The 12,919-nt window shown below is 30.2% G+C and overlaps 1 protein-coding gene across 1 annotated transcript; it reads right to left on the minus strand.

The window, feature by feature from the left end:
• Positions 1-3,835: 3,835 nt before the first annotated feature.
• On the minus strand, positions 3,836-6,558 carry LOC125211442. The gene is made up of 6 exons (XM_048111239.1): positions 5,765-6,558; positions 5,397-5,617; positions 4,997-5,213; positions 4,631-4,716; positions 4,463-4,554; positions 3,836-4,380 (listed from the first exon to the last, which is right to left on the minus strand). The coding sequence occupies exons 1-6, from the start codon at positions 5,858-5,860 to the stop codon at positions 4,139-4,141; spliced, it is 954 nt and encodes a 317-aa protein (XP_047967196.1). The 5' UTR covers positions 5,861-6,558; the 3' UTR covers positions 3,836-4,138.
• Positions 6,559-12,919: the final 6,361 nt, after the last annotated feature.

Here is a 12,919-nt window from a genome sequence, read left to right on the forward strand (position 1 = left end):
ATGTGTTCCCTAATACGTGTTAATCCCACCGTCCCATAATAAGAATTACATTTTGATATTTCAGTAACTTATTTCACTCACATTCTATTATAAACCAATATAAAAAAGTGGATCTCACATTCCTCTAATTTTTCCAACTTACTATTCTTTACATTTTTTTAAAACTCATGCCCAGACCAACCGTGACTCCTATTGTGGGACATAAAGATTATTTCTGAACTCCATAAATGATTATTTGAGCCCTTGACTTGAGTACTATATTAAATCATGTGACACGTTGGACGACGAGTCATGAAATACGTGCTCAAGCACGCGTAGGTGGCGCGTGTGCTCATCACCGTGCAACGCAGTGCTTCTTAGTCTAAATCGTGCAGTTGTAAATTTCTGAGCAATACTCTTGTCTACTCAATAATTAAATGATTATAGTAAAGGTTATCCCATAAAAACCATCTTAAACTTTTGTAGCATGACATGGGAGAGTTCACATTGCATAAGTGCAATAAGTGAGGCATAAGCCATAAAGCAAAATTAATCATGATTATTTATTATACATCCAATTCCACTTTGTCTAGAATTTTTTGAGTGGTTTGATTTCAGGATGATGCAACGATGGTCGTGGTCCCTTTCTTTCATTCTTTTAAAGAAAATTCAGTGAGCAAATTCGCTTTTTTTCTTTTTATTATTTCAATTAAGATAACTTATTATTAAAATTAAAATATTTTTATTATTATTCTATTACATTTTTCTTACTTTATTCTCTTCATTTAACACACAACATATAAAATTGCATAAAATGGCGTGTAGCCCAAGGAAAGAGTTATTTTCCTCAGACAAAGGGATTCACTATATGACTAATTATCACCTGATTATCCATCTACGATTAAATTATGAAATTCAATCTCATGAACCAAGATAATTATCACATACTCCCTCCGTCCACAAAAAATAGGGCAATTTGTGTATAACACAGGTTTTAATGTAGAATTGGTAAAGTAAGAGAGAATGAAAAGAAGTAAGAGAGAAGAAGAAGAAAAAGTAAGTGAGAAGTAGAGTTAGTGGAATGATGTGAAGAGTTATTATTTGTTGAAATTTTTTCATACATGAATGAGCTCTATTTTTTGTGGACGACCAAAAATGGTAATTGTACTCTATTTTTTTGGACGGAGAGAGTACTATATATTTAAACCAAAATATAATTTTGCAAATTGAATAAGCAATTTGTAGTATGCAGATATCAGAAAAAAATACTCCGTAGAATATATTTTTAAACTAAAATCTAAAGTCAAAATCGTATTATATATAGCATATATCATATGAAGTTAATTGTTATTAAACCAAAATCTAAAGTCAAACACGTTTCCATTATAGTATATGTATATACATGGAGTACTTTTTTTTGATAAAATGTCTGTGATGAGCATTTATTTGCAACCGAAAACAAGAACCAAGTCTTTTTCATTCTTCACATATATCTGAAAATTATAATATCAAGTTAATGTGACATGTATGTCTTTTAAAAGATTGGTTGTTTCCGCTTACTTTTTTCTTTTTAGAGAAGGAATGTTTCCTCATATTTAATTCGGAGTTGTAACAGTTTCTCAAAACATAACCAAATAGTAATACTCATCTTCATATTTAAGTTTACATATAAAAAAGTTGTGAAATCTAGGTAAGTTATTCCCTTAGAAATGGTATGAAAATTTATCAATATAATATTGATGTTTCAATAACTCATTCTAATGGAATAATTATATTATCATAACTCATTAATATTTGATAGTAGGTTGGATTCGATAAGATTATATGTGCCTATTAGACCTTCACTTTTTTAAATCGAAAAATTACTGCGAGTTCGATCGTTAGACCTTCTGACACGACACTTATCCGATTTGAAAAAATTACTACGAGTTCATTCTCTTAAACGGTCTAATACGAAACTCTTTAAGATTAAAACAAAAACACTTTCAAATTAAAACAAAAACTATCCATCCTCACTAGACAGACAAGAGATGGTCCATATCGAATTTAATGGGCGCACATGATGGGCCAACTCCTTTTGGAAACACGCTTTTGCAACTCAACCGAAAATAAAAGCGCATAGAACATGTGATTTGGTCCCCCAAGAGTCGGGTTTAGCTCGTGACTCAATATTTTTCATTATATTCCTTGACTTAATTATTGAATAACACATGAATATACATCGCTTTCATTCAAATATACTCTATTTAACTTTTGGAGAAAGAGTCTCATAAATCATAAATTTGTTGCAACTAGTTTTCGTGATCTTTTGGATTACCTTTTGTGATAATTTTTTCTAACCACCGCTTACATATACAAATTTTGACATCTAATGATATAATTAATTTAAAAATCTTTTGATCTTTTTCTATACTTTAAATAAATGAATAAGAATAAAAATAAAAATATATTATAATTTTGATTTTCATAACTACTTCATTAATTTTTCATAATTTTATACATGGAAACTTATGTGGTGTACGAATCCGCCATATTTTTATTTTTATTATCATTCGCGTCATGAAATTTACTCAATATACGTTTATATCAAGATAGTCTTTACAAAAGGCATTCTTCATCTTGATCTCAGTCTTTTCCTATAATTTAAAACTCTATTTTTGCTCAATTTGGTAAATATATTGAGTGTATGGAATATTTTGCTAAATACATGAGCTTACTAGACATATTAAACACGTGCCTCACATGTCAGATGATATAAATTAATCAATAAAACTTATTCTATAAAATATGATAGAATAATATGTGGTCAAATAATTCTTGTGTCCAACCATCTCTCAATTATCAGAAATACAGAGGGTACTTGTTTGGTTGTTGGCTCGAAATCTAATTTGGATAATTTATTTTTTGTCTTTATTATTTTAATTTATTTTTTAAATCTCGATTTCAATATCGCACAAAAATATACTCAATTACTACAAAAAGAATGTTAAATTCAAAGTAATTATTGATAAATTTAAAATTTAGGTCTAATCTAAAAATACTTCCAAAAGATGGGTATATAAACGTAGAAATCTTGCAATTAGGATAATGATATCTACATCATTCTATTCATCCACTGGAGCCCACTTCTCTTATGGTGTGAAAGACTTATCCACAATGATTTTATTTTGTTAGTATTTGTGAAAAAAAACTATAATTGAGGTTATTCTAGTGTACCTTAAAACTTTCATTTCTATAACCTATATATATGAACAACTACAATGGTCGATTTTGTCATTAAATACAATCAATTTATTTTACGTGAAATGTCAGATCAAGTATGTAATTTCTATTTTTTTTTTAATTTTTATTTAGTTATGTAAATATTTTATTTAAATAATAATTATAAAACTTTAATTACTTATTTTTTAAACTTAAATAAATATATGAAATTTCAATTTAATAGTAAATAGATAACAATTTAAAAAGCAAGTAATGAAGTGAATTATACTCACTTAACCAAATTTGTCGCTTTTCCATTACTATATCCTTGGAAAATTAACGTGACACATAAATGGCTTACACACATGAGTAAATATTTGTCATTTATTTGAAAAGTTGACTTGACACGTGAATGATAATATAATGATACAAAGTTATGAACCACAAAATATTAGTAAACACGAAATACATGCAATTTTCTCTATTCCATTGATCGGAATTTCGAATGACTTGTTTAGAAACGACAATTATCAAAAAAGGCATTAAACACAAAATAGATGCATTTTTCTCGGTTATTCCGGTAGATCGAAAATTCGAATGATCACGAGGGATTTGATGTCTTTAAAAAAAGTTCTATTAACTTTACTTTTGGAAAAAAGAAAAAAAAAAATCGTTCATCAGCACAACCCCTTTGTGTACATCGAGTCAGAAAATATAATCACAAATTAGTTTCACCTTTCTCCCACCTACATTTGCTTCATCACAAGCCTTCTCTTGCAAAACTAAAACAAATAAAACGAAAAAAAAGAAAAGAAAAAGCCTTCAAAGTTAGTCTCACTTGTCCTAAAATACCATTAAAAAGACTAGTCCTAAAATGGCTCGAAACGACAATGCAGCTTCGGGAGCACGATGGCCTATCTCGTGGGGGGCTTTGTAGAAGGCAACGTTAGGGTGTGTATTAGCCATGCCGCATTCCCATGAAGTAGTTGAAGTCGTGATGTTGAACCCTCAATTGCTTTAGCCAAGAATCGGCCACGCTCAAGAGCGACGTCATCCTCTCCCGGTCAAGGCCGTTCTCGTCTGAAAGCCACACGTCCCCTTGCATCTTGTAACTTGCCAAACCAAATGGAGGGAGAGAGATACTTTTCCCTTCCTCTCTTTTCCTCTTCAAATCGTCTATGTCGTCGCCCAAGTCCATGTCTATTTCATCATAACCCCGGAATTATAAGCACGTTTCAAGAAAATGGGAAGACGAGACGATGATTGAGTTCCATGTTCATACCTTGAAACGAGGAGGAAAGGGTGTGGTACGTGAGGAAACACGTTTGCAAGTCTCTATTGGTTCTACCGGTTGGAATGTGATAGATAGGGTACCTAGATCAAGAAGAAATGATTTATGCACGCGTACTGAATACAGATGATACGACAGTAATGCGTTTAGAATGCTAACCAGGCGATGGCCATCCAACTAGCCGGTGAAAGATCCACACTTCTTAACGACATTAATCCCCGATGGCTTTGAGCTAAGCTACTAATCTGAGAAGTAAATAATCAAGAAACTCAATCCACAAAAGCAAGAATATATTCCTCAACAATAACACGAAAGTAGAATAAAGAGACGTTCGCCTATAACAGATCAAGACACGAATCAAGAAAGTTCACAACTTCTTTATAATAGGCATGACCTAATTATTTGATTCTTCCATATCATATCCAAATAACCCACTCCTCCATTATTGATTCCTTGCCAATATTAAGTAAACCTTCAACTTTATCAAGAGCAAACACGAACTCAAGCTCAATAAAAAAGGGTTACCTTGTCCGTGAGAGGGACCCTTCCATAGGGAGACGATCTCTCAAAGTACTCAAGGTAAAGATTACCCAATCTATCATTCGGATGCCACAAATCCTGCTCACATATCCCCTCCTCGGACGAGCACCCATCCCACCTCGACAACTTCTCACTCTCGCTCTCGTCACTGAACGAATCACTAAACGAGTCCCTTGTCTCGCTCACGGAATCAGTCTCTTCCCTACACCACAAATGCAGTCTCCAATCAAATCAAGCAATCCACATTCAAATTTCAATTCATTTCCAGCTTAGCAATGCCACTCAAAACCAACACAAATCAACAATCACAATCAAATAACACACTAAACAAAGAACTCAATCAAATCAAGAACGATGATCAGCTCTGTAAATGTGGTCTCTTCACCTCAAGCAGTTTGCAGATGAACTACTGGTGAAAATCTGGATTGCAGAGAGGTAAGGCACGAAGTATTGAATCAGATTCTGGCCGTCATCGGAGGCAATTGGAACTCCGGCTCCGTAAGCACTCCATTCATCAAAACTACTCCAAAGATCAGCAAGAACAAAGTAGTCAACTTTCTCCCTTTCACATGGATGCCATAGCTTGTTAAGCTTCCTTGCCTCACTCTACACATCAATTAAACCATCAACAAAAAGGGGGAATCACTCAAAACCATCATCAATCAATAGTAAAATTGAATTGAAACATGATAGAGAAATAATGGGAGCTTGAAACAATTCATGAAAATTGGAATTTTGAGATAAAGATCAAACCTTTGAGAGAAACTGGGAAGGGGCAAGGGGCGTTGTGCGATTTAAGAAGCTTTCAAGGTTTGTGGTCTGCATTGAAACCTTGTTGTCAATCAACATGATTTCCCTTCAACACGGCGAGATATGGTGGATTAAGAGAGAGAATTTGGGTGTGATTCTCTCTCCTAACTCGTTGGCACAGAGGAGAAGAGAGGATGAAAAACAGAGGAAGGGAAAAACCAAAAGGATTTTACGAGGAGAGGAAGAGAGAAATTGACGGGATTTTCCTTCACTTTCTATGTGAGGAGAGAAGAGAGAGAATTGGTCTTAAAAAAAGATTACTACACTTTGACGTTTGGACAAACCATTAGCATAAACCGCAACTCTATCAAATTTTCCCTTTTTTTATTTGAATTTTCTCCCAAAATTCGATCTTTCAACAAGATTTCTGATCACCGGAAAAGCCGGGCTCCGTCGGATTTCGGCTAAACCCCCAAAAATTCAATCTTTTTCTCTATCCAAAAAAGCCCAGATATTCTTCTTGAAAAAGAGAAAATCATAATCTATTCTCACCTATAAAATTTTGGGAAAAAAAACCCACTACCCAAAATTGAAAATTCGATATAAAAAAAAATATTGGTTTTCTTTTTCAATCTTTGCTGGGAAAATGACATGCACCCGATTTTCCTTAATTCGATAAGAAATCACAGCGAATTACGCTTTGTAGTGCGTGGGCTGTGTGTGAAAGCGAGGGAGGGAAAAACTTGGAAGAGAAGGAGTTTTGATAGAAACAACGTTTGATTCACTCCAAGAGAGGAAAAGGGCAGCTGTTTTGAAATTAGTGAAATAAATTGAATCTTTTTTCGTCTAAATATACACGAATTCAACAGAATTAGGGTGAGATTTCTTTGTTTCTGTGTAATAAAAGAATCAATTTTTCTTTAAAAAGTGAAAACAATAACGAATTTGAGAGCTGAATGGCTAAATCAGAAGTGAGATATTCTGTATGAATATGAATCTCATTTAAAGAAGTTTGAAAACCATTTTCCACTGAATGATATACAATAATTTAATTTACTCTTATCTTATATTCTCACTAATTAATTGTCTGTCTCATTTGTTATCAGCACAATTTTAATAAATGTTAAATGTCAAAAAATATGAACGTCAAAGGATGTGAACTTTAAAGTATAAAAAAAAATAGTTAACTTTTGTTAAAAGTTGAAAGGATACGAAAATGAATTAATTAGAGAGAGTATTCAATTTTAATTTTAATTTTAATTTAATAATATACTAGTAAATTACTTAGTTATTCTCATTATAATTTTTTTAATAATTTTAATTGAAATTGAGGTATTTATTGGTAAGCTAAAACGGCCGCATGTGTCACGCACGCATAACGTGATGGCTGTGATGTGCCGTTAAAATAACACTTCGTCAATAAACACGTACCTGTTATCGTTACGTTATATTGGGACGTGATAAACCTCTGTTGTAGATGTCATGAATGGATCAATTGGTCATGGTCCAAATGAATAATTATTCTTCACTAAGCAAATACTAGTAATCAACAATCCTTAACATATTTATTACATTGGTTAATACGGACAATAGTTTAAACCTTAATTATTGTTAAAATTACAAATCATTTTCAGCTTTATGATTGTCAAGATTTCATGTGAATGCACTTTTGCTGGATGCATCCATTTTTCCGAATCCATATACGACACATTTTAAAATAAAATTACTATCGAAAGAACTAACCTTATACACTTACGTATAGAAAGGTATTGTAATTGTGATTTATGTAGTATATTAATATTGCTTTCAAAGATAACACATTCCACTTTTTAAATAAAAATTCATCTATTTTATTTTGATAGTACTGCTGTAGAGATAATTATTATTGGTACTGTTATGGTGTTAATTATTAAAATATACATTTAAATAAAAAGATTAATTTGTCTTCTAGACGTACGTGATTGCTGGTTATGATATGACACATAGTTTATGAAATCTTTTTATAAGTTAGATTTTTCGTGGTGTGAAGTGATTATTGATCTTCTTATAAAACAATCTGTAGGTTTTTATTCATTACTATTACCCACGAGTATTAACATAGAAATAGATAACCCATAATTTCTAAATTATCCGATATTTTATGATCGGATTAAGTTTACTTAAATTTATGTACTGGAATCTAATCATCCGTTAGCATTAGTCACATATTTTCTAATTAATTAATTAATCCAAAAAGATTATGCAAAATAAAGCTAAAATTATCTAATCCAAACCTAAATTATGTTTGTCGATTTAAGTCAAACATAAAAACATACGGTCTTGTTTATGTCTCTTATTTTCAAAACACACACTGTATTTTGACCTTGTAAAACGTACGATGTTTAATTTAGTATACTTCCATTTCAATCTTGTACAATCTTATAAAACAATCTATCTAATTGTCTAAGATAAAAAGATATGACTATTTTATAAAAGCGGAAAAAACAACTAAACAAGAAATCTAGGACAGAAAAAATCAAAAGATTTGATCCTTGTAATCATTTATTTTGAGATTGACCAGAACAGAAACAATCAAAAGATAGTAGTAAATAATTATGTATTAATCCAATCGGTGTATATATAGTAGTATTATTATCTTATGATAAATAATTGTGGTATATAATGAATTGTAACCATAAAAAAAGTTGGAATATGTTGATGAGTAGAAATGAATTTAGCCATTGAACAAGTCAATGCAGAGTGATAGTGTATGGATTCATTTTCCTCTTGATGTGCAAATTAATATTGGGTTTTGTTTATTGTGACTATTCTTAATCAAGGCATCCATAACTTACCACTATTTTCATTTCGTCATATTTATTATTTATATGTTTTATTATTTCTTGAATACCATAATTATATCACTAATGAATCACTTTTACTCATGTGTATATTCATATCGTATGTTTTTATTCATTGACGTTATTTATTAGTAGTATAACTTATGCATATAATTAATTTATATTTTTCATCAAAATTTTAGAATGGATTATTTGAAATTTAATTTAATTGAATTTTAAAATATTTCATATATCTATTTACAAAAAATAGTTTTGTTTTTCATTTATTTCAGCCATCAAAATTAATCCTTACGTATTTATGATAATTTACTCTAATCAATATGTGTTAGTATCATTTTTCACTAACAATACTCATATCATTTTCTTTGTATCTCTCTCCTACTTGATCAATTTGCATTATAATTTATGTTCTCCATTATAAGACTATTTGCAACCCCTTTTTTTCATTTTAAAGTATGTAATTTACATTTTTATTCTAATGAATAAATAGTTACATACGGAGTACTATATACTATCATGTTGGTCCAAAAGTGTTGTTCATCATTTTCCATTCCAAAGAAAAGGAATTTATTTTTCTAAATAGGACCAAATATTTTCCATTTTCTATAATTCAAGTTAGGCAAATAATTAATATTGAATATGGTGTTAGTTGAGTTATATTTCATTACTTCTCGTTTATTTGACTGTCTTCAATTTATGATATCAATCACCATCATACTTCTGGAATATTTCTATCTCATTTGAATAATTTGAAATTAATAGCACATGGAGTAACTTCTACTATAAAAGACCATATTATTAAAAAAAATATTTGACTTTGGCCCATTCCAATTTCCTACCTAAATATACCGAATTACATAATGGTTATTAATTTGTAAAAATTAATTCGGTCGTTGGGGTAAACTGAATTACCGAGTCTAATTTACTTTCTAAGTCTTCTGAAGTATGCTTTTCTCCAATTGTTTCATTTTTTACAATGTAAAATTGGGTGGATTTAAATAATTATATACTAACTTCATAAATAACGAATTCCCATATTAAACCTATTTTAAATGATTTACAATACAATATTATATGTGTCTACAATATATATGCCTGATAAAAATATGATTTTGATTTCTACCATTTGACTCCGTTTTTCTACAATTTATGTGGCTAGTTGTGACTTTTTTCTTCCTGGCCATTGGATTGGTTGATTTGAGCCTTTTTCAATTGTATAATGTCTAATTCAGTTCCAACTTCTGAAAAAAAAGGACGAATTTATTATGAATAAGAATATGACAAGACATTAATGATACATTGTGTATAATTTCCAATCAAAAGAATTCAACTAGAAATTATTTATTTTACAAATATCTTGAAGATAAAAAAATATTTTTTTAAAATCTAACCGCTGGTGAATAAGTGACCACAAAATGACACCAATCAAAGCATCAATTGACTTTTGAATATACTAATTTCCAAGTTTGGCAAATCCCATTTACTGGACATTCTAGCAAATGTAATTATTGGGACCTAGACAATTTTAATAAATTCTTAATTAATTTTAACATAAATGCTAAGAGACTACCAACTAAGTTAGTAACCTTTCAGATTTTATGGCAATTGGCAAACTGTTCATTGTATTGGGAAATTAATTTTCATGTCAGACTTTATTAATTGGTTCTGAAATTAATGTCCAACTTGGCATTATTTTCAACTACATTTGACTATTTCCTAAGTACAATAGACATTATACTCCTGAGTACTCCCTTCTTCGTTCCACTTTAAGAGTCTCAGTTGAGTTTGGCACGAGTTTAAAGAAATACTATAAAAGAAAATTGGTGAATCCTACTTTTTTTATATTAGTTTTATAATAAAATATGAGTGAAAAGGGCTAGTGAAATGTGGGACTTGATACCATTTTTGAAATATTACAACCAGAATTTCTAAAATGAGATACTAAAAAATGATAAACTAGAACTCCTAAAATGGGACAGAGGAAGAGGAAGTAATATTTAGTCTACTTTGTTCCCTCAAGTGCTCCAAGTGAATAAAATTTTATTACTAAGATAAAATCTTTGTGCTACTCTTATTTGATCAGTTTTGGGAATCCAAATAATTTAGTAATAAATACCGCAGAAGGGAAAGATTGCATGTCTATATTGTACTTAAAATTATGATATACTACCAAAATTCTGATATTTTTCATATGTGCGATATATTATTGTTGAGTATGAATCATGAAAAGAAGCAAATCGGTCCATGATTTTATGTTTATATATCTTAGCGCTAGTAGTTCTTTTAATAGCTATGATTTGTTTATTTAAGATACATTTCCTTTGGATTATTATTCTATGGGTCATATTCTAATGCCACCCTAATCTAAAATCAAGACCAAATCTACATCCTTAGATTTTAAAATGAGTGGATGAGATTAAATCTTATGAATCTCAATAAATAGTAGACAAAATATCAACAAAAGGGTAATATCGTCATTATGTTGTCATATGATAATTTTCGTGAATATTTTTATATCAACATAGTATATTACAAATATAAAAAATATGATATAAGAATATCAACACTAGTACAAGAAAATATCAATACATATTTATTGAGATTTTTACATGGTTTATTGAGAGTTTTACATGATTTTATTGAGATTTTTTGATGTATTTGTTGATAAAAATCTGGTTATCAACATTTACGAAAACTAAAATAAAAAATATCAAATTTCATCATCCGAACATCGTCGGAACATATGCAATTGAGATCTCGTTGGAATCCTTATAAAATTATCTTTAATTTGATATATTTTTTGTGAAAAAATTATTTAAATCGAGAGAGTTACGTAAATTTAAAGTTTTAAGATGATTTTAATGAGAGAGAATTGACATTAATACCTTCTAATTTTATTTATTAATTTTCTTAATTAAAAATATAATCCATGTGGCATTAATTTAACCACTAGATCTTCTAATCTAATGACTAAGATTTAGTCTTAGTTTGAGATTGCTAATTAGTTAGCAATTGATCACTACCCATTATTCAATATTGCCTGTATATAGAGTTTTTCTTTTATTATTCCCTTCGTTCCATAAAAGATGTCACACTTGTGGAACGACACGAGATTTTAGGAGGTTTTGTTTTGTGTGTTGAATGGATAGAGAAAATATAATTTTTATATTCATGTGAGAGAGAACTTTTTCCAAAAAGGGAAATGTGATATCTTTTGTGGAACAAACTAAAAAGGAAAATCTGATATCTTTTGTGAGATGGAGGGAATATTATTTGTCTTCAAAAACTATATAGTAAAATATGTAGATTAACATCGCTCCTCATCCTACATAGGTTATCGGTATTCCACATGTAACTCTTAAAGACATATCATGGCTAAAAACTGATTATATTATATTCCATTTTATACCGATACGGTTGAACTAAATCTTAATGTATAGAATATTCCATACGGATCCTTCTCATAATGTTTATTTGTTTTAAAAAATGAAATCATTAATATTAAGAAAAATCGGATATATTCGATAAACTTTATTCTAATTTTCCATATCCGAAATTGGTATGTCACGATAAAAAAAAGAATATAAAAAGTAGGGTGTCAATCTAATCTGAAACCTGTGGATTGGATTGAATAGCTCGGTAAAATTAGCTGGTTAGGGTTCTAATTTCAAAACCCGAATACAAACAAGCTAAATAGGTTAGCCAATTAGGGTTGACGGGTTAATCAGGTTGGTCTACGGGCTGTAATTTTTAATTACAATAATACTCTCTCGGTCCCACTTAAGATGACACGTTTTCCTTTTTAGTTTGTCCTAATTAAGATGATACATTTCCCTTTTCGGAAACTCTCTCTCTCCAATTAATACACTCAACCACTTTTTCTTACTCCTATTAAAATATTCATCTTTCTTTCTCTCTCTATTTTAATTCTTCCACCCACCTTTTCTCTCTCCAATTAAATACATTAACCAATAACTCCTAAAATCTCGTGCTGGCTAAGGAATGTGTCATCTTAGCCAGACGGAGGGAGTAAATTGTAGAGTATTATTTTAATTTTATGTGCCACATTTCATTAGTCTTCTTCCATCTTCGTTCCACACATTTCTACATGGTTCCACAATATCAACTTCTAAGTTCCACCTCAACCCATTCTTCCGTCATCTCGTCATCACTGGCTTACCACCGCCAAAGCCAGTTAAGACAAATTTGAAAATTAATTAACCCATCAAAATTTCAATGTTTTTATTGTTATAACAATGCCAAAACAATGACACAATACAATCCTTAAGTCAAATGAATTATTCTAATTTTAATCTAT

Source organism: Salvia hispanica, chromosome 3 (assembly GCF_023119035.1).
Source record: "Salvia hispanica cultivar TCC Black 2014 chromosome 3, UniMelb_Shisp_WGS_1.0, whole genome shotgun sequence".
NCBI classification, from domain to species: domain Eukaryota; kingdom Viridiplantae; phylum Streptophyta; class Magnoliopsida; order Lamiales; family Lamiaceae; genus Salvia; species Salvia hispanica.

Coding starts and splice junctions, on each gene's coding strand:
- LOC125211442 (XM_048111239.1), bottom strand. CDS start 5,860: ATGTTGATTGACAACAAGGTTTCAATGCAGACCACAAACCTTGAAAGC. Junction 4,717..4,996: donor GGGTCCCTCTCACGGACAAG/GTAACCCTTTTT, acceptor TTTACTTCTCAG/ATTAGTAGCTTAGCTCAAAG. Junction 4,381..4,462: donor CCTTTCCTCCTCGTTTCAAG/GTATGAACATGG, acceptor ATGATGAAATAG/ACATGGACTTGGGCGACGAC.